The sequence below is a fragment of the Calonectris borealis genome, chromosome Z (genome assembly GCF_964195595.1).
Source record: "Calonectris borealis chromosome Z, bCalBor7.hap1.2, whole genome shotgun sequence".
Classification (NCBI taxonomy): Eukaryota; Metazoa; Chordata; class Aves; order Procellariiformes; family Procellariidae; genus Calonectris; species Calonectris borealis.
In genome coordinates, this window is record NC_134352.1 from 41,402,637 (window position 1) to 41,430,054 (window position 27,418).

The 27,418-nt window shown below is 38.0% G+C and overlaps 1 protein-coding gene across 1 annotated transcript in view; it reads left to right on the forward strand.

Annotated features, from left to right (window-relative positions):
- Nucleotides 1–22,655, forward strand: part of FANCC (FA complementation group C) — an 87,230-nt gene extending 64,575 nt beyond the window's left edge. The window contains exons 9-15 of the mRNA XM_075136496.1: nucleotides 3,533–3,585; nucleotides 6,556–6,655; nucleotides 11,248–11,323; nucleotides 12,146–12,227; nucleotides 15,953–16,124; nucleotides 19,012–19,212; nucleotides 21,096–22,655. Coding sequence (XP_074992597.1) covers nucleotides 3,533–3,585; nucleotides 6,556–6,655; nucleotides 11,248–11,323; nucleotides 12,146–12,227; nucleotides 15,953–16,124; nucleotides 19,012–19,212; nucleotides 21,096–21,239 — 828 coding nt within the window. The 3' untranslated portion in view covers nucleotides 21,240–22,655. The remainder of the gene's footprint in view (nucleotides 1–3,532; nucleotides 3,586–6,555; nucleotides 6,656–11,247; nucleotides 11,324–12,145; nucleotides 12,228–15,952; nucleotides 16,125–19,011; nucleotides 19,213–21,095) is intronic.
- The last annotated feature ends 4,763 nt before the right edge of the window (nucleotides 22,656–27,418 follow it).

Consider the following 27,418-nt stretch of genomic DNA (forward strand, 5'->3'; position numbering starts at 1 on the left):
CCATCTGTTACTGGTGCGTTTTATTTTTCCACCTTGTCATCTTTCCCAAGTCCAGCCCAGAATCGACGTTGTGTTGTGCTCTGCAGTTCAAGCTCTAGCTGTGGAGTCTCCCTTGCTGATTTCGCTTCAGCATTACAGAGCAAATACAGTTTTAGTGGGTGATATGGTGGCTCTTGTATTGCCTGACAGGATACCAAGCTGGAGACTGCTCTGGTTCCCATGCCCTTGCATTGCCCTCTTGCTGTGCCTTATCCCCGAGTTTGAGTCTAGCCGGATCCACACTCACCTTTCACTGGGAGCTGTGCCAATGAAATAGGCATGAACGAGGGAGAAAGGAGGAAGGCTAGAGAGAGAAAACGAGAAGCTGTTTTTCTGCTTGTAATACATTCCAGCTAAATTACAATTAGTACCCTCAGCATTGCCTGTCTTCAAAACCGTGTTATGGTAAAATTTTTGAAATAGCACACTAATTTATTCATAATGTTGATGAATTCAGGAGCTCTTTAAAGCTCTGTAAAAGGATGTTTGTGCTTTCAAAATAAGCGTATGCTTCAAAATAAAAATACATTCGGCACCTGGTGTAAGAAAAAAATTGACATTTCTCATTTTTGATTGGTAAATATTCAGGAATACAGGTAAATATACCATTTGGAAATACAGACAACACTTGAAATACAACAGTGTAGTAGTTTCTGAGAGCTAGAAGTGTTTACGTGTAGAAGTGTTGTGTCCAATTAATTCCATGTGAGTCTGGAAGTCAAGAGAACTGGTATTTGCAGTGTTATCACCTTAAATCTGTTGCTGTGTGTTCTTGGCCACGATTTGTTTCCCTATGTTTACTCTTACTTGCAGTTGTTACAGAGCATTCTATGATGTGAATAAAATGTAGTATATGATTATTAGTCTGTTTGTCTTTGTGCCATTTACTTGTATCCTGTAGATACAAATGTATTTTTCTTATTTCTTTATTCAGTTCTGGCTTTGTGTTATAAATTAGTTGCTTAGGATTCTTTTTTTCTGATAATATGGATGCAAAAGTAGGGTAGTTCTACAGAACTCGTGTATGTAATACTTTACGTTACAGTATACTTTTCCTATTTTATTTCTTTCAAAAATCCCAGTGTATTCGTGTGGGGTTTTTTGCTGAAGATGCACACATTCTTAAAATATGTATTCATGACATCACACATGCAGCTCCATTTCCCTGTGTTTGGATCTTTTTGGTTTAGTGTGTGTTGTGTCCTGTGTATTGTGCATGTTTTAAAGGTGGTGGAATAAGCTCCTGGTAGACAGCATGTTTGGATTTCTGAGCTTTCTGTGAAAAATATTGCATAGTCACAGACAACATTATTAAAATGTAAAATGCCTTTTTATTTAGAAAAAATAAGGAGAAAATGTCAACAACATGAAAACCCTGTGAGAATCCCTCCTGAAATTGATAATCCCTCCCAAACTCCAGAATTGCTGCTGGGTGCAGCAGAATTGCGCTGCCTGCTCTAGTCCTGCTACGCAACAGGCACATCTTCAAATTGCCTTGGAGACTTTTCCGCTATGATAGCATTCTTACTTGGAGTGCATGCAAATTAATTCCATGCAGTCCATTGATCAAAATCTTGTGGAATTAGGTAACAGTGGTGAGGTTTGGGGTTTTGGGGGTTTTTTTCCCTTTCGAATACCAGTGATGAAATTCATACTGGTTTCAGTAGTGTAGATAAAATACTAGGAGCTATTGACTCTTTTTTTGTGTAGTGAGTACTGTAGATTGCTGCTGTCTGGCAGGAAAGCATGGAGAGTTTTTCACTGTTGCATACAGCACGTTTATTTTGGTCTTGTTCAAAAGAACTGTGATTTGATATGTGTGGCAATGTGCTGATGGACCCTTTCTAGTTTGTACTCAACCTGTCTTAAGCAACAGTGGGTTGGTACGCCATCACAGAAGTATGTGTTCAAAGGTAGGTAGAGTATCTGCAAAGACAGTGGAGAAATGGCTGAACTGAACCATTTAGCCCAGAGGACTGAAAAGCATACTTCTCACTTTCTGCTCTTTTCACAGAATTGCAGAATGGTTGGGGTTGGAAGGCGCCTCTAGAGATCGTCCAGTCCAAGTTTTCCTTTTTAAAAAAAAAAGACATGAACGTGTCTCTTTTTTGTCTTATCCAGCCAGGTTTTTTTCTCCCTCTAGCAGTGGAAGTTTGGAGACCAGCCTTGCAACAAGCTGCATGCTGTTCTTCACATGTCCAGACAACCGCCTGTAAATACTCTTGGACACTAGATGGCACGCGTTCAATAGACAAACTTAGCTACAGCCATGTGACAAAGAAAAAGTGTGGTAAAACATGAAGATGAGGTGCCACCTGGTATTTCCAGTATGGCAAGGACAACTGTGAGAAACAAGGAGCTTTTCTAGAGAGTTTGTATTAAAGGTTGTCTCTTTGTTTTCTGAGATTATCATATAGGGATCATATAGAGTAAAGTCCTCATTCTGCCTGTGTGCAATTAAGAAGAAAAAAATTCTATTCTACTTGGTACTTTTTAGCTTGAAACAAATGCATGAAAGTTTTCTGTGGAATAGTGCATCAGGCACTTAAAGCTATTACAATAAGTGCCATTTATAAATGCTATTCCTTCCATGCATCCTGAAGATTATAGAACGCATTTTATTAAACATGCATTAGTCTAGATTGTTCAAGAACTATATTCTCATGAAATCTTCAGGTGCTATCTTCAAAAACACAAAGAGTGAGTTTGTTTTTTTTAACTTAGGCAAATATACTTCGGGGAATGTAGTTATTCTTGGTGCTCTGTATATGCCTAATAAATCTTAGAATTTGAGAATATGGGATTAGAGAGTTGTGTGTTTACTAGTGTATGTTTAATATAACAACTTTCTTAAAGCATCTTTTGTGTGGTAGCATGATAAAAAGCTTCACTAGTTTTAAAAAAAATACATTTTGATGCACTGAGATATTTAGCTTGTACTAGCAACTCTGAAATTCGCAGAAGAAGATAATACTGTGAAAAAATGTCTTGGACCAAAATGTGCGCGGTAGTATTAAAGACAAAGGCGATAAAATAAATCTAATTTCTGGAATTTAATTTTGAGGATGTAGCAAGAATGTCAAAGCACATCCAAAAGGGATTGTCTGTGAAGAGGAGAAAAAAGGTTTTTGTCAATCTGCTCCCTGTCTCTTGCCTCCAGCAATTACATGCAACAACCTGTTCTTTCTATCTGCCACCTTTAGTATTTTTAGTGATAGTTGTCATAAATAGTTTGGGATCCCAGGTGTTTGCATTTATCAGCTGTTTAGTCTGCTTGGTATCGCTGTGGATCTCCTCCCATGCCTTTGACGTAGTTATTTTGAAGAACCTAATCCTGAGAAAATCTGAGGGTTTAGTAAGAGTTGATCTGAGATTTACAGTTTAATAATTGCAGTGGAATAGCATCCATGAGTTAAGCTGTCAATTATACAGTGGTGGTTGTTTGAGTTGTTTCTTATTAATGACTAATTTTTTTTCATTTGTTTGTCAACAGCCACAAGCAGCAAGCCATCCTGCCATTTTCAGAATTGTTAATGAAATTTTCAAGTAAGTTTTGAAATTATAGTGGGAAGTATTTCAAATGATCAATTTACACATTGAGGTAAATTGAGAAGGAGGAGTATAATGATGTGTGATGTATAATAATTTCAGGATGTTTTTTTTCTTCAGCTATATGCTTTAATGTCCCCTTCTGTGTAATATACTACAAATAATGAAAAATGTTAAAAATCTTCTGAACTTTACGTAAAAGTTACATTATAATAATCATTGATATTGTTGACTACGTTGTATTTTAGCCTTTAAAATTTATAATTTATTTTGTACTTCAGTAGAGATTTGTGATTGAAATACGATTTTGAGGTGAAAATTGTAAAAGCTGAAGTGGCTTGGTCTATGCCAGCATGAAGATGGAATTTAGCTAAAACATTTGCACTTACAAGTGCAGCCTCTTTTACGTAATGTTAATAGTCTTCAGAATTGATATCAGATATGTTCTTAATGGCATTAAACTATTGATCTGCCTGTTAATAATGAGTTTGGTTTTGAATGCATTAAGATTATTTTGAAGCAATGTATATTGTTTACCACATGGGGGCTTCCAGTCCTTTGTACTGAGTTTTCAGTGGCTTTTTCTCTTCACTTCACTTGACTTATTACTTTATCATTCTTTTTAAGTAGATCTACTGCCGGCGTTATCAGTAGTACAATTTCGATACAAAAATAATGTATGTAATGACTGACATCCTTTGTTCATCAAGTGTTTTCCTTTTTAAGAAAAAAGGGCTCCCAGGTGCACGTGTTTGGGGGCATTTCTGTGTCTGTGTGCATGTTGAGGTTTGTGCAGGCACCAACAGAAGACTCTTTGCTGTAGAAACTGTAGACTGCTGTATCGTGAGAGTGGAACCACTCGGCAGCAATGGCTGTGGCAGTCCCTTCTGTTGCTGTGGTCCAGTGTCTGAGCACAGGTGGCATTTTCTGAATAGTCGAGACCAGTCACTTTCCTGAAGCAAAATGCACTTGAAAATTAATGTGACTTCAACAGGCCTGTACTAATGTCTTAGGCTGGGGGCTGCATGTTGTGAAGGTATAAAGGAGACAAAATTTGTTCAAGCTTCTTGGCTTATTTAGGGTCATGGTATATAAAATATTTTCTAAAACTGACATGCGACTACGAAACTCTTTTGCACCCTTTCCATTTGGTAGACAGTAGAAATGGATGAGGTGTTTCTCAGGTAATGCAGGACTTTGTCCAGCAGAGTATTTCGTAACAAAACTTTGCACTTGTATTAATGTTGCAAATGGTCTTAGAAATTCATCATGTTTTCCTGTTGCTCAGCCTACGTTTCTGCTCCCTTGTTTGCTTTCCATTGTTTCTACTTAGTATGCTTGTTCCTCTACATTGTTGGTGTTCAACCCTTAATATGTTTTAAAAATACTATGTTTCAGGTCCTCTTGGTATGAAGTGAAGCTCTATATATTAGAGAGGCTTTTGCAAACCAATTGGGTTTTGCAGCTTTGTGTTCATTTTTGCTGTATTTCTCTGACATCCTTCCAACTATTATCAAGTGGTGTGCAGACATTAAGATACTATTCCAGGTGTAGTCACATGTGAGATTTTAGATAGCTGCTGATAAAGAACTTGTATTTCATTGCTTGGAAACTGTGTTATGTTTCTACATCTGCTAGAAAACTCATTTTATTTTGGGGGTTAATATTCTGTTAGAAGCACAGGTCTAAGCATTGTGTCTCTTTTACGAATAACTTTTCCTGCTATTTGCATGCTTTTTATTGAGGTTAATTGTGCTAAATTGTTTTATCTCAGGAATATGAACTTTTGTTTTTATTTCCCAGGTAGAAGCTTATTTTGTTGCTATGTGCGGCTATACAGAAGTCCACACACCTTGAGTTTCTGTGTACTATTTCTTGTGTTTATATTAGTGATTAGATATGCCTGTAGTTTTGTGAAATTTCTCTGTTACAGTAATATGTAAGCTGTTCTTATGTTTCAGATCATTACGGAAAGAACGAAACAATTCTGTAATAAAAACTTATGTTTCAGCGGCAGCTTACTTTGAACATTTTTTCTCCTTACACGTCTTTCAAATAAGAGAATGAAAATTACACTTTCTGCCCATATATTTTTCTGCTCCATTTGCTCAAGGTTACATTATGCCCTATGGAAGGCCAGTTACAGCGTTCACCTTCCTGAACCTCCAGAGTGGATTTTATGATTTCACCATTGAAAGCACATTGGAATGCATTGGTCCCTAATTAAATCTGTAGCAATTACTGATCTATAGTACACCTTTGGTGTACACTCATCTCTGTTTGTGCTTCTGATTCATTGATCACCAAGGAGTCAAAGCAACTGAACAGCAGCTGTATTAAGTTCAGTCTCCTTGTGTAGTTTTTAAAATATGCAACTTTTAAATTTGGTCAACAACTTTTGTTTGTTTGTTTCCCTGGCTCCAATAGGAATGTTACATTTAACAAGATTTGTTTTCTTTTTTTTTTTTTCCCACTCCACATACCATATCCCAGGAGATTGTACTAGATTATACTTTCGCTCTAATTTGAGATGGCCTATGGGATGCAGTCCTGCAAAGCACCAAAGTATGCTTAACTCTAGGCATGAGAATAGTCGCTCTGAACCGATTAAAACTGTTCAGGTGCCAAATTTGCCTAATAAAGTTGTAGTAGTCTCTTTTTTAATTTTACACTTTTTTCCCTTATTGGTAGGATAAATTATGTGTGTATATTGCATATACTGCATGTATATTGTATATACTTACTAAATCTAGTTTATTTGTTGCATATGTTTTTTTAAAAGTAAAAATAAAATAAAATAAGTCTGCAGAGTTGGTGTTTCTATCAGTTTCCACACTAGCATAATGAGCTCAGACAGGTTGAATCTACAGCATAAAAAGAATGTACCTTTTTTTCTTCATTTCATTTAACAGTGGTGTGATGGGCAGACTAATCTGATCTGTCATAATCTAACTTTTCAATGCTTAGGAATGCACTGCTGGAAACTGATGGAACTCCAGAAATTATGACCATAATACAGGTGTTTACACAGCTCTTCCTTCAGGCTCATCAGAATGAAAACAATCAGGTTAGTCAAGATCTATTTCTTAACGTTTCTTTTCAGTGAGAAGGTATGAAATTTCACAAGAAAATAACAATGCTACTGTTAAGAATGGTGACTGAGTATAATGAGCTGATTAATAGCATCTCTCTAAAGCTGTATATACATGCTAAAGTTCAGTTCAAACATTTTCACCTGTGAATAAGATTATAGTGTGAAACCAATACATAAGAGCAATTTACCTGACTTTACCCTGGAGTAATCCTGCAACCTAAACCGTGATTTTCACAGGGGCAGTTCCCCTGGTGCTGAAGTTTCTGCCTGTGTAGTGAACATGATCACGATCATCCATCTCTGATAGGATGAAAAGCTTTAGAGATGTTTTTCTTTTGCGTAGCAGGGTTTCTGATAATAAAAGAAACAGAGATCATAACTCCATCCCCATTCCCCCAAATAATTGTAAGTAGGACACCAAATAGCCAGATTTGTCTGTTCAAAAGCTAAAAGACACAGAATACTTACTGGTTTCAGTTTCTGGTCTTCAAAAGTGGCCTCTCAGGAATTTTTCCTCAGTCTGAAGCTTCAAATTTCCCAGCTTCTGCACAGATTTTTATACAGGTCTTACTGAACGGAATTAAGTAGAATTACTTTTGTATGCATTAATTTAAACATGTTTGGTTGTTTAACTCCAATTCATATAGTGTAAGTTTGGAAAGTATCCTATCACATAATAGCTTTCACTTTAGACTTAAGAAAATTTCCGGTTCTTTTGATTTTTGCATCTTTTGGGGGAGATGGTAGTTAAGAAAATTTTGGGACTTCTTGGAACTTGTGACATACTGGTCTTTAATTAGCAGTGTGCCTGAATCTGTCTTCTAGCTTCAGGCAACATGAATTAAGCATAAAACTGCAGCTGTCTTGCTTAATATATAGGTGCTGTGCATGTTAATTTTATGCCACCCTGACTATGTGGCAGCAGCACACTGTGTAGCCCCAGGTGGGGGGACTGGGTGGAGAACGCAAGTGAAGATTCCACACCCATCGGACACCCAAGAGCTACTCCTGTTGTGCAAGTGATGCATTTGCTTCAGGGTGAAAGTCCTTCACCTGCTGGCATTGCGACATGGACTATTGCCCACTTTTTTGAAGTGGTTATAAATGTTAAGTTTCCTTTATTTAATCTGTGTACAGTTTAATTCAGGGGGCTCTAATTAAGGTATTATCTTCAATATTAGAATTTAAAACTCCTTGTTTCATGTTTATGAATCAACCATAATATTAACTAACAGTTGGCATACAAAAATGCAGGCACAGACTGCTTCCTAAACTTCGTCTAAATCAGTCAGATCATATTTTTTTGTCATATTAATATTACATATGTTCATAAGGCACCCATCTTTGGGGTATCTGGATGCCCTTAACAGGACATAATGTGCTCCATTAGCATTTCACAGAGGATTGGTAAAACCATTAATGACAGAGGATGAAGAGAGTTCTGGCTGGGTCATCTGAGACCTTAGGAATTTATAGTACAGTTAATTGAAAAAAGGCTAGGCAAACAGATTTGTCCACAAAATTTTCAAAATAACCAGGTCATGTCCGGCAGTTGCACAGGTTTGCAAGGTAGGAGAATGATTCTCTATTGCAGTGTGGCAGCTGTCAGAAATAGCTGTCTTTTCTAATAACTTTGTAGACCATTTAGAGAGAATAAGGTTTGGCAGGAAAAAAGCTGAAGAGTGTGAAAAAACAGTGCTACAGGGTTTAGGAATAGTCTTGTTTCCTCTATGTTTTGGGAGACTGAAAAAGGTATAAATGGAACATGGAGTTTAAACGTACTTAGGAAAAAAGACCATTTGTGTAGTCATCGAAGAAGAAATTTAAGAATGGGTGTACTGAGATCACTGTTGGGATAATCTTTTCCATGTTTTGTACAAGCAGATTTTGTTTAAGTTTGTGATGGTAGTGAAAGCTGACCTAAGGATATTTGGGTCACGTTACTTGTAAATTTATGAACTTAAAGTTCATGTTTTTATTTGATGGAAATTATAATTTCCTGCAGGATTATTTTCCGTTGATCGTTTCAGAATTGTCAGTGGTTTTCACCTGGGAATTTTGTTTTAAATAGCCGGATAAATATTTTAAGCCAATGTTCAACTTTTATTTCCTGTTATACATCATGGCAGTTATTATAACCAGTCACATCCAAACTCATTCTGTCTCTTTGTACCTTGTTTTGCACTTTGTGATAGCTTATGTAAGGAAAGAACTGCCTAAAATACTGTGTTTGTATGATAGGAAGCAAACATTTTTTTGCTTTGCTTAAACAGTATGCTGAAAACTAGTTTTCACTTACTTTACAGTATTGTTTTCATACGTAACTCATGCTGCGGGTTGTCTTGGCTACTACTAACTATGTCAAGGGCTGCTTTTTCATGGGGATTTTTGGTGCAAGCTAATTGGCTACATGCATACTTTAGTATAGGGATTATTAATTTTTAATTAAACTAATTACACTTGACAAGTAGACTTTTAGAGTCTTACCATACCAGTGATACCTAGATTGTCTGAGAATACTGCACATATTAGTGTGTTGTAATTTCAATTAAATGTTGTTTACAGAACAAAAAAACAAATAGAGAGAGAATGTGTCATTCTATTTGTTTGTAAGATGCATGCATTTATATCCCAAAGGAAATGAGTTACTAAATATGGTCTTCATTGGATTTAAAATTTATCACATTTTATAGCATCTGTATTCCCAGTCTCTGTTTCAAGAGATGATCTATTTGCTAAATAGTCTCTTATTCCAAAAGAAAGGAGACAGAAGAGTTCTAAGGACATTGATATGGAGACTTTAAGACTGAAATGACAGAATCATAGAGTGGTTGAGGTTGGAAGGGACCTCTGGAGTCCAACCTCCCAGCTCAAGCAGGGCCACCTAGCACCAGTTGCCCAGGACCACGTCCAGTCGGCTTTTGAATATCTCCAAGGACTGAGACTCTACAACCGCTTGGGCAACTTGTGCAAGTGCTTGCTCACCCGCACATTTTTTTTTTTTTTTAAAAACCCAAACAAACAACAGTCTTTTCTGATATTCAGATGGAACCTCCTGTGTTTCAGTTTGTGCCCATTGCCTCTGGTCCTGTTACTGGGCACCACTGAAGAGAGCCTAGCTCCATCTGCTTTGCACCCTCCCTTACGGTATTTATATACATTGATAAGATCCCCCTTGAGCCTTCTGATCTCCAAGCTCCCTCAGCCTTTCCTCATAGGAGAGATGCTCCAGTCCCTTAATCATCCTTGTGGCCCTTTGTTGAACTCTCTCCAGTATGTCCATGTCTCTCTCTTGTACTAAGGAGCCTAGAACCGGACATAGTACTCCAGGTTTGCTGGAGTGGCTGCTCACCAGTGCTGTGGAGAGAGGAAGGATCACCTCCCTGGACCTGTTGGCAATCCTTTGCCTAATGCAGCTCAAGCTACCATTCACTGCCTTGGCAGCAAGAGCACATTGCTGGCTCACATTCAACTTGGTGTCCACCAGGACCCCCAGGTCCTTTTCTGCAAAACTGCTTTCCAACTGGTTGGCTCCCAGCCTGTACTGGTGCCTGAGGTTGTTCCTCCCCCGGTGCAGGACTTCACACTTCTCCTTGCTGAACTTCATGAGGTTCCTATCAGCCCATTTCTCCAGCCTGTCAAGATCCCTCTGGATGGCAGCAGGACCCTCTGGCGTATCAGCCACTTCTCCCCGTTTTGTGTCATCAGCAAACTTGCTGAGGGAATTCTCTGCCTCGTTGTCTAGATCGTTAACGAAGATGTTAGATAGGACTGGACCCAGTATTGACGCCTGGGATACACTGCTAGTTGCTGGCTGCCAGCTAGACTTCGTCTCACTGATCACCACCCCCTGGGCCTCAGCATTCAGCCAGTTTTCAGTCCATCTCAAAAGAAGTTCATATTGCGCTTGCACGTGCATGCTACACGTTAGAGGTGCCTGTAGTAGATGTCTGCACAACAAAAAGATAAAAGGTATGCTGCTGCTAGTCTCAATTACACAAGCAGCAATGTTCACAGTACACAAATCGCATGAACCCCGGTAAATGGAGGACAAGTCTGTTATCTATAACTACGCTACCTTGTGCTGAATCCGATCCTAAGAATTTTAGGTTTCCATTTTTGAACATAAGGCAATAGTCTACATCACACCCTCAGATTTTGTAGGTGTTATTATTTCTTAGCTTAATATGATCCATGAACCTGTTTATACTGGAAAATGAAATTAAACTAATTAGTGTCTCTTTTAACCTCCGCATATTAAGAGTGAAGACTTTTGTGATTACAGGGAAAAAGCCTAAGAATATGAAGATGTAATTTTCTTCATACTCTAAATCTTTTTTAATGGAAGTATTTTAAAAATCCATAAATAATTACTTTTTCTAAGCAAGCTTTTCCTAAATATCCCCCTTCTTTCTTTATGCAAAATTCTAAAATCAAGTATAGAGTTTTTGTGTTCTCTTGCTTCAGTCTGTATTGTTAATTACTACCTTAGATGAGATTGTTCACTGTGCGTTTGTTTTGAAAACTGACCAGAAAGCTCTTAAAATAATGATTTTGTATCTTAGCATAAATTTCCACTGAAGGCCTACTTTCCTTACCATCACCAGCCTCTTGTAACAGCTTTACTCAGACGTCCTTTTGGTAAGTTACTTCATGAAATATTTGCAGCATTAGCCAACCTGCATGATCTGTATGTGTCTTAAAATAACTTTAAAAGGGATGAAGACAAAATTTTGCCATTTCCTAAATAGGATGTGTTGACTTAGCAATTTTAATAATATTCTTTTAATGTTTTTTTTTTCAGGAACATCTAATTCTTATGTAACAATAATACAGATTTAACTTTAAAGAAAACTAAACCCAAAGTGAATAACAAAGAAAGAGTGCATAATTTTGTAGGAATGAATACAGGTTACTGAGATTGTAAAAACACTAAATATTCTTATCTTATAATATTAGTAATTGTCATTATGAAAATCTTCATATGTATATTACAAGAAATAACCTTGCCGTTTCTCTCTGAAGCTTGAATTCTGCTGATTTTTTAGATTGCAAACCTAATTTTTTTTCAGGTTTCCCATTTTTATAGATCAAGAAACCACTGCTCAATATGGCACAGTTTTACATGAGCAATAATTTCAGCTCAGTACAAGAGCCTCTGGGAATGTTACTCCACTGATCATATATTTAAAATTGAGGTAGCATTTACAGAAGGGTACAGCCTCATTTGAATATTCCTAGCTGTACTTCCTCACGTGGCTTTGTCAATGAATTGTTCTAAGAAACACAGTAATAGGTATCGCTGAAAATTGGGAAATTTTAAAATGAAATTTTAAATGGTTTGTGATAATTGAATAAAGTTGCGCAAATTTTAATGCTAGCTTAAATGGTTAATTCCACTGTTCTGTTCTAGTTGGACAGACTAGACTTTTTAAGAGTTTTATTTTCATCCTCCTTCCTCAGAACTGCCAACTACATACTGGTCTCAACACTTGAAACACATTTCAGATATGCTCAAAGGATTAATAGAAGATACAAACATTAGGTAAGCAGTGTTATATTTTCTAAGTTTTTGTCCTTTGCGTAGGTTACTTTGTGAAAAGTCAGGTCATTTGAAGTCTGTGGTGGCTATGTTTCATCATTTTCTTATTATTCTTTAAATAGAGCTTTGTTTTCAAGAATAGGAGTTAGACTACTTGCTGAACCTGAACTTTGTAGCAGACCTGACCAATAAGCCTCTGAGTAAACAAAATCTTGTTGTTCTTTTCATTTCATTTCAGAAATACTTACTTGCCTACTCTCCCATTTCTCCCCCAAAACTTTTTAAATTGATACTGGATAGAATAACAAGAGAACTCTTCCAACCAGAAAAGCTAGCCTGTTGTGAGCAGTACTGTTTTATGAAGGAGATTGTATTGGCTTTCTGCAGGCTTGTGCAAACATTCAAACTTCAAACTTCTTGATTTTTTTAATAAAGATATGACTATATGACTCTAGACTGCAGTATTATTGTTTGTTATATTACTCTTTGAGCTGACACCCCATGTTTCTGACCTGTTGCCCTTAGCTTTTTTTTGTCCAAATAGTTGCTATAATGAACGATAGTGTTTGTGTACATGAATTCTGCTTTGGTACTAGATGCTCTAGACTATGTGGAAAGAATGAAAAAAGATACATTTCTACCTGTTGCTGCTCTGTAATCCTTTCTTATCAGGTGTGTGATGAGACCTGACTCACCTAGAGCTTGGATATGAGTCTGTTTAGATCTGCTCCGAGAGTGAGCTTTCCAAAGAAAATATTGAAAAGCTTTTAAATTAAAAAAAAACAGTTTCATTTTGATTTAAAACCTGAAATATTTCAATAGAAACATGGAATGCCTTAGGCCAGATAGACTTGCAAAACAAGATACCCAACTGTCCCCCTGTGTCCTGGAAGGCAGATACTTGCATCCACGCTTGGTTTCAGTTAACCCATGGAGGCTTTTATTTTTTTTGTTGAGTGGCAGAAAAAAACTTTTTGCTGTTCCCTCTGAGGCCAGGCGGTCTGTTGGCAGCTTCTCACTTTCTGTGTGAGCTGCAGTTCAGTGCTATGTCTCGCCTGTTCATCCCCGAAGTCTGTCAAACCTTTCTGCCCTTGGAGTGTGACCAGGAGCTGACCCTGGCTTCTTAAAGAAACACATAACTCAAACTTAGAACAAACAAATAAAACAAATATCATCCATCATAATGTGTTACAATAATAGAAGCATGTCTGTTCTCCTTTTGTTGCCTTACCCTTTCTTGGCTTATATTGTCTTTTTCCCCCTTTGCTTTGATAGTACACTAGTTTGAATAGCATTGTACTTGCCAGAATATCCTCTTACTTCCTTTAGAAGCCGTGCAACAATTATGTTTTCTACCAAACCCATCTCAGTTACAAAGAAAATGGATCTGGCTCAAGTTTTTAAATACTAACATCCATGAGGAAACTGTATTGATTTTCTTTTATTGCTTTATTCCTGATTCTCCATCCTTTCTACTTAATAAGATTAACAGAGGAGCAAAATATACTACTATACAGCATATCCTGTTGCTTCTTATAGTCAGTGCTCTCTGTTTATAGAGCTTGTTTTTCAATGGTTTTATTTTACACCAAATGTAAGTCTTACAACAAGGTGCTTTCTGGGTACTTGTAATCAACAGATTGCTTTTGTGCCATTATTTATTATTATATGTAGTCACCTCAGTGAACAGTAAACATATGTGACATTTTAAACCAGAAATCAACTGATGTACATTTTGCGGGGGGAAGTCCCAGAAAAAGTGAAGGGCCACTTTTGGCAATGACAGTGGAGCAGTTGACATAGGTGCCACTACAGAGCAGGTAGAAACAGCAGTGGGGACAGAAGTGGAGGGTACACAGCTCCAAACCAGGCACTGTGATGGTACAGGAAAATTACGGTGAGTTGTAAGTGCAGTGGTGCCTAGGCTCTCTAGGCAAGAATTAAATTCTATTCTGCTGTAGTACCTGTTAAAATTAGTTTAATGCTTAAAGTTTAAGGACTTACGTTTACCCTTTGAGCTATGAACACTTCCGGTCGTAAATACTGTCAATATTACCCTAAGTATAGTTATCTGTTCTCAGTAATTAACTTTTAATTAAATTTCATCTTTGATTGTACATCACTGGGTTTCAGAGCTAGCCTATCCACTTACATTGTCACAGCATTGAATTATGGTCAGATAAGTAGATTATTTTGCTGAGGGGAGGGCTGTTGTCCTAGATCACGATCACATTTCTTTGTTTTTTCAAAGGTTTTTAAGTTGCATTGCCAGATTCTAGTATCTTCAAAGACTTTACCAGTGTTGATCCTGTTCCTTTAGCTAAGGATTTCAGTCTTGGATTTTGTCACATATCTCTAATTCCCTGCAGTCTGAGCCATGCTGCTGCCCCTCCAAAAGCTGTGGAGTATCAACAATGGTGACTTTTATAGCAGTCACCTCAGTACTCTATTTTTTCTCTATGACTCTATGTCACTGTCAACCTCTTATGTCTGATGTCAGTGATCACGCTTATCCAAAAATACTGATGTGGTGGATTTGTGTCCTAGGAATAGGATTTTGAGACCCTGAGATTCTGTGGCATATGGACAATATCATTTACAGGATCAATAATTGCTGGGACACCTGCAGACAACATCCGTCACCAGTGTACTCCAGACATAGAATACTACCTGCACACATCACACCTTCATCCATAAAACTGTGCCTCCCACCTCTTCAGAAAGTCTTAAAGATAAAGCAATTTATTCCAACTCTGAAGTTGTCACATTCTCCAGATGACATGATGGTATCAGACAACTTCAACAACTCCTGAAATTTCTAAGCTCTCTTAGAGTTTCCAGGGAAGGGTGGCACAGCAGCTCATGGAGTCCCAGGAATAAAACATAAGAAAAACCTCTAATTCTTCGAACTTTTGCAAAACTTAATAGGAATAATTGTTCCTGGTTCTTAATCTCCTTCCAGCTGTCCTTCTGCCTGTCCTTCCTTCCATACTCAGTTTGACTTTTTGCTTCAGGGATGAGTCTCCCCATTGTTTCTCTTTTCTTTAGTCTTATCTTAACTTTAGAAGAGTACATGTGAGAAAGTGTAGAGATGAGCTGTGGTCCATTCTCACCTTCCTTTTTCTTACTGCAGTAACCCAGTTGTAAACCAAAGTTTTCATTAAAGAGGACCTGAATTTTAAGAATCAGGAGAATTAATATCCTTACAAACTTTATATTTAGTCCATCTAAATGTAATCCCTCATGCATTACCAAAAAACATGTGCCTCATGAATTACCAAAAAACAGAAAATAACCCTGGAAAGCAACAGAGAGAAACTGGAAGACAGTATAAGGCAATAGTATGTTAGAATACGACACTTGAGATATGATTTAAAGTTTTGAAAATCGTTCAAGTGGAGACTATAAACGGTAAGATTTAATTTTATGTTGTATATTTTAATACACAGTATTTTGTCACAGTTTATTAGAAACTGGTATTATGGATAGTCTGTTCTACTGACAAAGTTAATCTGTTAGTAGCACTGGGTATGTCTCATTTGATCGTCACTGCAGGTAATAGAGTAGTACATGGCTGTATGCTCAGCAGGTAAGGCATTATCTGTTGAAGAGTAGTTTAACCATTTTTATTTTCATGCCAGCACCCTTTGCAGTTAACTTAAGACATTTTAAGATGTTAAATAACAAGAAATAAAGAAACACTTAATTGTGTCTTTGTTATTTTCCAGTTCTCTTGCTGACCTTTTTGAAATCTGGTTTTTGGTTGCTTCTTTTGGAGAATGGCTGGATATTGCGGCAGAACAATTACTGAAGGCCGCTGTAGAACCAGATGCTTTGCTGTGGCTGCTGGCATTTTACTACTGTCCTCAGAATGAAAATCAACAAAGGACTCAAACAATGGTGGGTAATGTAGCGATAGTAAGCAGCAATAAGCAGTCAATAGTCTGCTTATATCTTATTGCTATAAAACAAATAGTGCACACCAGAAGAATGGAAGGTCTACACTGGAGAAGGTTTTGGCTTTACAAGGTCTCCTGGGAATTGTGTTGCAGTGGAGAAGTTGAAAGATAATTTTTGTGGATTTTCTTAGTGACATTTAGAAAACATTTTTCCTCTTTATAGTATATTATATAGATTAGCACCTTGTTGACTTTCTTTTGGATAACTTGGGTGCTTTTAATCACAAGTAAAACTACTCTAGGAATGGTATTTTTTAAAATCACTCTGTGGCAGAATTCAGCATTGCTGTGTTATGGCATCTTCTGAGAAGGAAACACAAGAGAAATCACAACAGAAGTCGAAGCAGTAAAGACACTTAATCAGACACAGCCCTGAATCCTAACCTTGCCCATCTATTCTGATTTCTCTTATGTATCTGTACTGATTTTTGGCATGTATGAGATTGTAACAAGTATGTTATATTCCTACATGCTAGGTTTCTAACAGAAGGAAGCAGTGTTCTGACCTCATGCACTGTACTGCCTGAAGAGTGCTGTGTGTCTGTGTATGCACGCAAATACATGAAAGCCTTTAATTTAGACCTGTTATGCAAGTTTGAACTAGCCCAAGCAATCTGATCTACAAAGCCCAGATGCAGAATCTGGCTGTAGCATCTCCAGTTTGCCTTAATTCAAAAATGGATTCTGTTTGATTTAAAAATGCAGCTCAGTACACCACGCTAGTAAAACATCATGCTTTCGTTTTATATCTAATGGTCCATGTACAACAGTGTGTTCTGTAATATTTTATTTCCTTGCCTTCCGCTCCCACCACCTGGATGGCACTATAAATGCAAGCTCACATCCCAATCACTTTTAAATTTTTTTTCTCTTTAATTACTTATAGTCTAGGAGTGGGGGTGGGATGTTGGCTGAGCAGAGTTAGGTTAGAGCTACAGTGAAGTAAAGAAACCAGGGTTGGTCTTAGAATGCAGTTTTGGGAAAGAAGGCAATACCCAAACGATAAACATGAGTGAATGAAACTGAAGGACTGTAGGTGCAAATCTATGTGTGGAACATTGTTCTAACTCCAGCACCACAGAGCGAATTCACATTGTGCCATATATAAAATCATCTCCCTGCGTCCCCCCTATTCTATCAGTTTGTTATTCTGTCATAATGTATAACAAACTTCAGTGAGAAAAAAGCTTTTCTACTGACAGCCCACGAAGTTATTCATCTGTTCCCAGAGAGCTGATATTTCAGTTCATTATGATTCTTTTCTTTCATTACTTCAAGTAAGACTTTTTTTTTTCCACAGGTTAGGCTACTTCCGAAGCATTCCCACAGTTCATGCAAAGCTTCTGCCTTTAGTTAGATATTTGCTTTTTCTTTTAATTTGCCCTTTGGCAGGTTAGCTCTCAGCTCTTTCAAATGGAGTGGTTTCCTCCTCAACCCCTGCGCCTTTCACCTGTTAAGGATTAAGATGGGATGGGAACTTCTGGCAGATGCCAAGCTGGAGGACTTTCATTCAGCTTGCGTGGAGAGGTGTGCACTCATGACTTAAAATTTTGTCTTCCTGCTACTTAGGTAGCAGCTTATATCTCAGCAAGAGTGGAATACATAGGGTTAAAATGAATTAAAGAAGAAAAAGGCTACTTTTGCTGTTCACTAGACTTCACTCATATGTGCAGAACTGAATATTCTGCTCTTCAGTATTTATTCATTTGTTGGAGTCCATTTGTTTAGACACTGAAACATTGGAGGAACAAAACTTGGAGGTTGATCGTAGTAACCTTGGCATTAAGAATGAGTCTCCTAGGGTATGTGAGCTCATGGAGCAGAGTCTGCTGCTATCAATCTCCGGGCTCTGGCACATGGGATGGAGGCATACCAAGAATAGGATGCACAGAGGGATAAAGAATCTTGAAGAATTCCGGTTACCTTTCTTTAAGTTCTGATATCATTTGTTGCCTCACATGTAATTGCAGACATAATTCAAGAATAGCAGTTTTTTCAGACTATTTTATGTGGAATTGTTAATAGGGCAGGGATGAGAAAAGCAAGGTCGGTTAAATGACTGAAACAAATTGTGCTAATGAACATGGTTGAGAAACGGGTGTCCTTTTCCTTTGGGTCTGCAGTGGTACATTTTTCCATTGTTCCTGCGCTTACTCATTTGAGTTTTTTCTACCAGTTTGTTTGGTTTATTTTTAATACAGTGAACAGAATTATTGTTAGGATTTTTTGCAATAGTTGCTTATAGTTCTTTTTCCATTGTGTAGGTGCCAAAACCTTCTGTTTTCTACTCCCAGTAAAAATTAATTTTTATTGGTTAACTCAAAAGGTAAAACCATAAGTTGCAAACAACACAGGAAGAAGGAAAAAACTGCATTCTTACCAGAAGATTTTATCAGCCGAGGTCAGGTTGCATGGGGATTTAATTGATTTGTAGCAGCAATACTGAAATGAGCCCTTGAGGAGCCTCTGTTCTTTTTCCCACAATGCAAAAATCTGACTATGTTCTGCTGAGAGACTTTCTCCATTTCCTTTTATTATTAAAAAAGGTCAAATCCTGGCTTGATGCCCTGCCTGCTTAGTTTGCAAGACCAAAGAAAGTTAAAAAATCCATTCTGTCCACCTCTGTGTGTGCAAATTGGTATAAAAGAAATGTGTACAGCCCTTCCTTCCCTGTTCTTCCTGCTGCTTAAATTCAAACTCTTTTCATGTTTGGGTAGTTTCTGCCAAGGCTTCAGTTTCCTGTTAGTGAATAAATCCAAAGGAAAAATACTGTAGGTATGACCTTTACTCTTCTCTGATCCTGCATCCTTTGAAATTGTTTCCTACAGGTAGAAGCTCAAGCAGTCTACAATCATCTAATGATGCTCTTCAGCTGTACAGTCCTTTCTGTCAAAGATCTGGAGGCTGCTGTACACAGTGTAACAGATACAGAGCAGTGTTGTAACCAGCATCTTATAACACATCTTCTTACCAACTTTTTGCTCTATTCTTCTGGTGGACATATGATTGCCCAGGAATTTATTTACCATGTAAGTGTTTCTTCCTTTTTTTCGGTTTAAGTAAAATATATTTTTTTTACTATTTTAGATTTAAGTTCGTAGTTCTTAATAAAGAAAATACATAACAGAGAATTAAAGAAGATCATGAGTACAGCAACTATACCTAACCTGCTACCTATCTATTTCAGCTACAGTAAAAGTATTTTCCTTCTTGACACTTCTTGACAAGATCTCACTGAAAAGGTTGCTGTCCTGACTATACAGCTGCAGAAATAGTTGGAGTAGTAGCTTGCAGTTAAGGGATACCTACACTTCATTTACACCTGGCATAGATAGCATGTGCAAACATCTTGCTTTTCCCAGTTATAAATCACTCCCTTAATTATCCAGCTGCTGCAGAGATGATGGAACTGTCTTCTGTCTCTTTTCTGTTATGTAAAACAGTTAGTTACTAAGTGTTAGCATGGAAGAGGCAGAAGCTTGGTGCTTTAGCAAAGCCAGAGAGGAAAATGGTGTAATAATTGAGAGAAAAAAAGAACAAAGATCTGAGAAAGTGTCATTTAGTGTGTGAAAAAAGCTGAAGAGGAGTAAAATGTTGGAAGCATGCCACAATATCTTGCTATTGTTCATGAGAGCCTTCAGGTTTATTTGTGCAAACAGTATAATGTGTTTGTGTCTCTCAAGATAAATAGTGCTATGAGCTCAGTATGAGATTAGGGATTTATTCCTCTCTAACTGTACAACCATACTCTTTTAAGACGTACAAGCAGGTCTAGGGCCAGTGTGTGGTTTTAGCACGTCAGAAGTTTTTTCCTTTCAGCAGCAGTGTGCTCTTCCATCTGTTTAGGGTATATGGCGTGTATAAGGAGTCTGATTATATGACAGAGGGAACTGGAAGCCTGTTTTGGTGGTTATTCCTTCTGGCTGACTAAACAGACGTAACATTTTTCTGTTTAAGAAGGGCTAAGATATTTCAGCGTTTTAAGTGTAAGTTCACAAGTGATCAATTTCTTCTTAGCATAAGAATGTAATGATAAAATTAGGGGGTGTTGTATGTATTTTTACAGTCTGCTGGTTTTAGTATTTCTCTTTTGAGGAGTGTGGCTGTTGAGCAGTGATGCTGTAATATACTAGTCCGCTGCTTTAAACCTCTTCAGGAAGACCGAAGGCAATTTCTTGTTTCTTTATAGAAAGCAACATAACTAACTTTCAAAACTCTGAGTATTCCCCAGTGCAGGGTGGTCATGAGCTGTTGTAGACCAGAGTATGTCAGTCTGATTAATGATTACACAGAGACAGTAAAAATTAATGTGTAGCTAGGCTCACCATGTGATTTAAAAAGGCCTGAAGACAATATATGAAAGGCAGAATGGTGTGGAAACAAATTGGGATGCATGGCAGTGGTTTTGGTTAGCATAGTAAACTTTGGGTTTAACACAGCAGGCAACGTGGAGTAAAGTCCCTCCTGATCTGCAAAAATTGCAATTTAGGGTCTTTTCCTGGTACTTTGTCATCTTTTGGGGGAGGGATATATTTTTACTTTTGAAAGCTCTATAGAATTGAATTGTCTCCCCAAGCCCACCCAAAACCTTCATGTGCTTTTAGTTGTTTTCTAAGGAGATGACTTCTAAACGGTTACGCCGTCTGTCCATTTGTGTTTCGTTTAAAAACTTTTTGACCTCTTGATTTCTTTCACTTAAATTTGAGAGAGCAGTAGAAATCTCAAAGTTGCTTGGTTCTGCCAAGATATATGAAAAGAGCCGCCTTGGGCAGAAGTTGTTTTTGAACTCAGAGCATCTCACGTGTTCAGTGGTGAGGGACAAATCTGTGGTTTTGTTGCAAATATTAACGGTAAATTCTTAGTACTTAGCAGCATAATTGCATTATTTCTGATCTTCTCTGTTTCCCTTCAGATTACTGAGACTACTGATGCAAGCAAAGAAATTTGTAGCCTTCTCATCCGTACTGCATACAGAATTAACTGTAATGGTGAAGAAAACCAAAGGACTGTGAAGCTGCTGAATGAACTTCTTCAAAAACTAACATTGAAAGTTTAGATTTTTAATGTAATCTATTTATCAAGCCAACAAATCAGATCTTTATCCAGGTGTCAGGCTTTCATTAATGTCTTGCACTGCAGGTTACCAAGGGTAGAAAAAGATCTATTTAAGCATATCCCGCAACTTTGTATTCCCTCATATATATTTGAAAATAATCCTTTGTTTGGAAATGTTAACCTTTTAGAATGTAACAGTAAATATTAAAGATAGTTGAAAATTTTGTTCTGAGCACCTTCTTTAAATGACCTATGTCATTTAAAGCAGTTCACTCATCTCCTTGTTGTTTATCTGGCTGAGGATCAGTTTTGCTTCCAAATTACACATGGTTTTATTAGCAAATCATATCCAATTGCTTGGTTGGTAAGTTGTTCCTAAAATGTTTTGTTCTAGAATTCTGCTTTTATGAAACTAACGATGATCTCAAGTGAGAGTTAGTGATTCATGGTGAAATGCACTGTGTTCTCAGGAAATCAACATTTCCTGAACTTTTAGTTCTTTTTGAAAATGTTTCCAAAATGAAATTCCTCTCAGATTTGCTAAATGATTTTTTTTTCAGTACTGCAGCTTTCACAGGACAGTGTTCTCTGCAAAGTACTATACCAATAGCTGGTCTCTGTCAACAGATACTGCAGGTAGAAGGTTGCTTGCAGTACAGCCTACTTTCAGTGTGCCATGACTGATGCTATTGTTTATTTGTTTAAGAAATCTTTTTTTCATTCAGACAAAACCGGCCAAGGACAACATAGGCATAACGAAACTTCCCCAAAGTTTGAGGGCCAAATTTCCCAAAGAGAGCGTATGGTTGCAACTCATCTCCTTCCTTTTTGTGTCCAGAGGGACTTTGCTTGCTTGCTTTGTTTAGGTTTTTTGCCTCATGCAAAGAGCATGGACAGGGAGGACTGTTTTACCCTTAGGAAAGTATTTGTCCCAAGAAGTTTTGTGAACCTCGTTCTAGGTTACCTAGAAAAACAAGCATGGAGAATAGTAATAACAGGGGATCTTAACTCTTTTCAGTAAGATCTAGCTTTAATGTCAACACTTGTCCTATGTTCAAAGATGCTACTGGGAATACTATCCTTGCATAAAATCAGGGGCATGTATCTTAAATTAACACAGCTTTCTGAACATAGCATTTGTTTTTGAGCAAGGGAAAAGAAAAACAATGTACTTAGTGTCCCTTGGCTGTAAGAAGAGGAAGGATATTTTCTGTAATGCTGTTGACTGATTTCTTACAATTTTGTTCCCAGTGAGTCATATCAGACCAAATTACAGAAGTTACATGTTCTCTCAAGTCAGTTTGTTAATGTTTGTAATATTTGATTCCAGCATATGAAGAAATAGTAAATACATAATGTATGTCTGTGAAAAAAGGTGGGTTTTTTTCTCTTTTTGGATTAAAAATATTTCTGAATGAAAAATCAGAAAGAGATACGTTGCAATTTTTCAGTTGTTGGTAGCCACACATATCTAAAAAAGCAAAATCAAGCAACCCAGTTTTCTATTCTCTGAATATCATACCTGAAAAGCATGGTATTAAACTAAATTATTTGTTGATCACAAACTCTGAGGTATTTGTCTAGTGGGAAGACATGTGGGGTGCTCTACCTAGAATGATAAATAATCTAAAATTTGTCTCCAAAGGAAGAATGATTTTTTTTTTTTTTTGCTTTAATTTAATCCGGTTGCTAGAACCAAACGTTCTTTGGTTCTCCTTAAGTTCTCTCCATATTACAACTATATGTAATTTTAACTACTTAAAAGAAAGATTGGCAAAGAGTTGCAATATATGATTCTTGCAGATTTGTTAGGTGAATGAGATGGGTATTATATTTATATGTGTATTACAGTTGTTGGAGATGAATTTGTAACTGTCCTTTCACAGTGCATTTTTTTTTCCACCAACAAAGTGCATGAAAATTCTTCTAACTTTCTTAAACAAAATCAATATCGTGTTAAATAGTGATAAGTCAATTCAAGCAGGAAGGAAATGCACAGTAAAGGCAGAAGGAACAAAATTAGTAGTGGCTTGGTACATTCTTGTTTTCCTGTGTTTGGCTTCTTAAGAAATACTGCATGATTTAAATATTATAAGGAGGATTTGCTCATTTCAGCAGGCTTTGAGAAAGAAACCTAATTGATGCTATCTGTAACTTTAAAAAGATACATCTGCACTGGCATTCTTTTTGCTTTATTTAGCATAGTTGTTATAAATCTTTGGTATTTCTTTTTCCTTGCTCTTTCACAGTGCTTGAATTATGATATAAACTTGGATATAAACCATGATTTTGTGGCATGTTGAAACTACTTTTGTTAGTTTGCCAGTGGAAGGCAACAGTGTGATCTGGTAGATCTGAGTAATAGAAGATTTCTCATATGGTGGCTTCTGCATTGTCCATCTAACGTGCGTCTTCTCCTCTGTAATCACTGCTTTCTGGAAAAGTTCTTTGGACCCTTCCGGGCTGTACTTTTATGCAGAACCAGCCAACAAGTCCTGAAATCAGGTTTCAAGTAGCTTGTTCCTTTCCCTCCAATCTCCATGTCAGCACACACCCTAATCCTGGATATTATACTGAATATAGAGAGCTTTTCAAACAGTAAAGTTGACTTGTTTGTTGATGATGCTTCTTTCCAGTCTAAGACTGCTAAGTTACAGCTTTTTGAATTCTGCAAGCTTTCCAGCATGGGGCTGGGTGGTTTCTTCAGAAAAAAGCCACTTCTGTGGCTTTCATTCAACCAAGATCTTAGTACAGTGCATATACGAAGCAGAATACATTTTATTTTGTGAGGTATGGTAGGAACGGGTATGTTATCAGGTATTGCAATTTAGCTGACCACCAGTAACATGTTAATCTGTTACTTCTCGGAGTTGTGATCGGGTTTCCATACTTGCAGCATTGTAAGTGCAAAGAGGTGTTAATAGAAAGTCCAACTGAAGATGCGAGCGAGTTAATATTAGTTTTGGTAAGTTAGTATTCATGCCATGGTGGTATATGTTTGGCTTGGTTTTGGTTTTGGGGGGATTACAATCCAAAAAAATTCTGAAGCATTATACAAGTTTAGGATGAAAATAGTTTTAGCAAAAATTATTAAACTAAACAGTACTAAAACAGGTTTACTCCATTTCTTTGCTATATTATCCAATGACAGAATAAAATGCTAATGTTCTGTGTGAGTGAATAATGTCGTGCTAATTAAAATGCAGGGGGTTTTGTGATTTAAGAAGGGTGTGGGAAGGTGAGAAATTCTGGCACTGAAGTGCGGCCTTCTATTAGACCCAAGTCTGAAAAGTCAAAACCTGGAATATTACAGGAGGAGGCCTCCACCAGAGCACCAAGCATGTTTTTGAATCCCTATTTTTATACTTTCCAGATAGTCTGCAATTGCATTGTTATGCAATCAGCATGTTTTGCTGGGCCACACCAGAAATTAAACCAATGTAGCTGAACTAGCTGATGCTAGAGGCAGCCCTCTAGCACTTAATTCATAGCAGTATTCGCATGTGGGCCTGTTTAAGTCCATCTACCTCTCTGGCAAGTTCTTCTTACTCGTGATACAATTTTTCCTTAAATGCTTGCCTGGATTTAAAAGATATGCTCACGGTAGCTCTTTTGTTTGCTGCCTTAGCAGAGAGTAGCTTATTCTGGGAATTTGCTGTTAGGTGGTCTGTTCACTAGTGAGTGCCAAAAAGGAGTTTCCCTTGCTTGCATTGGCCATCTTCCTTTCACCAGCTGTCTGGCTGCTGGAAAGGAATAAACCTCATGCGCCCCTTCTGATGGCTTAAGTGTACTTATAGTGACTGGGTCCTTTCAGCAGCCAAGAGCCAGCTAGGGATAGGCATTGGGTTGCCATCAGCCGCTGAAACAAAAATTTGGAATGTCAGCTGGCTGTAGCTGAGTTGTAGCAATATAGTTAGTAGGCACGGATTGTGCCTTAGTTTGTATTTTATATTCTTGCATGTGTGTGAAGGGAGAGGGGGTGAGAAGGAAGAAAAAACCCAGCACGTTGAAACTCAGTTGCAGAAATTTAGCTGTGACTTTTTCATTCAATTTAATTGTAGTACTGATAGGATTAGGAAATAACAATTCCATATAAGACAGTTAATCTGAATGTCAACAAGTAGCAGCAGAAAACCCAGCAATACTATGTCTTTAATAGGTCTGTACATTTAACTAGCTTCCCATCTCTTAACAAATCGTGCTACTTTAAAAGCATGTTTCATAACTCTCCTGTATTATGTCAAATGATAGACTTATTTCATAAAAAAGCAGCCCCTCAGGAACAATGACCCTCTCTTTCCTATTATTTTGAATAAAAATATCTGTTAGGCCCATGAACTTTTGCAGATGCATATTGCCATCTTGAAAATAACACATTTTTACATATTCTTGACCATAATGAACAGTTCCATTTAGTTATCCACATTCTGAATTATACTGTCCTTGAGATTTCCCATGCCTATGTGCCAAATCAGCCTCTATATACAGTTTATTCAGTCCTTGCTGGTTTGATTTTATTTCTTAGCTTGTGGGTTTATTTTGAAGCTCCCAAAACAGTAGCTTCATTTGCATCATTTGCATGCTACTGTTAAAACTTCCCTTAATATTTCACATATGAGAAAGAAGCTTTTCTTTGTTTTGACTAATGAAGCTGTAACTTGTACTCTGTACAAGTTGCCTAAAAGTAGGACTTCCATTTTTTTTTATTCCAAAAATAATGGTAGCTGAAGATATGAATTTCCTATCTGTATTATCATTCCCTGTAGAGACTACCAGTTTGTCATAGAATAGGAAGGGTTGGGTTGGAAGGGACCTTAAAGATCATCTGTCTCCAACTCCCCTGCCATGATCCACTAGACCAGGTTGCTCAAAGCCCCGTCCAACCTGGCGTTGAACACTTCCAGGATGGGACATCCACAATTTCTCTGGGCAACCTGTTCCAGTGCATCACCACCCTCATAGTGAAGAGTTTCTTCCTTACATCTAATCTGAATCTACCCTCTTTCAGTTTAAAGCCATTACCCCTTGTCCTATCACTACATGCCCTTGTAAAAGGTACCTCTCCAGCTTTCTTGTAGGCTTCCCTTCAGGTACTGGAAGGCTGCTATAAGGTCTCCCTGGAGCCTTCTCTTTAAGTGCTTTTAATCCCATGATTGTGCTGCACTTCCGTATCAGCTTGAGTTGTCTGCAGATAGAGGGAAAAGCCGGTATCAAATTCCACTGACAAGGAGAGAGGCCTTGACATTTCATAGAATCATAGAATCATTAAGGTTGGAAAAGACCTCTAAGATCATCGAGTCCAACCATCAACCCAACACACCATGTGCACTACACCATGTCCCTAAGCGCCTCATCTACACGTCTTTTAAATACTTCCAGGGATGGTGACTCCACCACTTCCCTGGGCAGCCTGTTCCAAGGCCTGACCACTTTCAGTAAAGAAATTTCTCCTAATGTCCAATCTAAACCTCCCTTGGCGCAACTTGAGGCCATTTCCTCTCGTCCTATCGCTGGTTACTTGGGAGAAGAGACCAACACCCACCTCGCTACAACCTCCTTTCAGGTAGTTGTAGAGCGCGATGAAGTCTCCCCTCAGCCTCCTCTTCTCCAGGCTAAACAACCCCAGTTCCCTCAACCGCTCCTCATAAGACTTGTGCTCCAGGCCCTTCACCAGCTTCGTTGCCCTTCTCTGGACACGCTCCAGCACCTCCATGTCCTTCTTGTAGTGAGGGGCCCAAAACTGAACACAGGATTCGAGGTGTGGCCTCACCAGTGCCGAGTACAGGGGCACGATCACCTCCCTGCTCCTGCTGGCCACACTATTTCTGATACAGGCCAGGATGCCATTGGCCTTCTTGGCCACCTGGGCACACTGCTGGCTCATGTTCAGCCGGCTGTCAACCAGGTCCTTTTCCTCCGGGCAGCTTTCCAGCCACTCTTCCCCAAGCCTGTAGCGTTGCCTGGGGTTGTTGTGACCCAAGTGCAGGACCTGGCACTTGGCCTTGTTGAACCTCATACAGTTGGCCTCGGCCCATGGATCCAGCCTGTCCAGGTCCCTCTGCAGAGCCTTCCTACCCTCCAGCAGATCAACACTCCCGCCCAACTTGGTGTCGTCTGCAAACTTACTGAGGGAGCACTCGATCCCCTCATCCAGATCATTGATAAAGAGATTGAACAGGA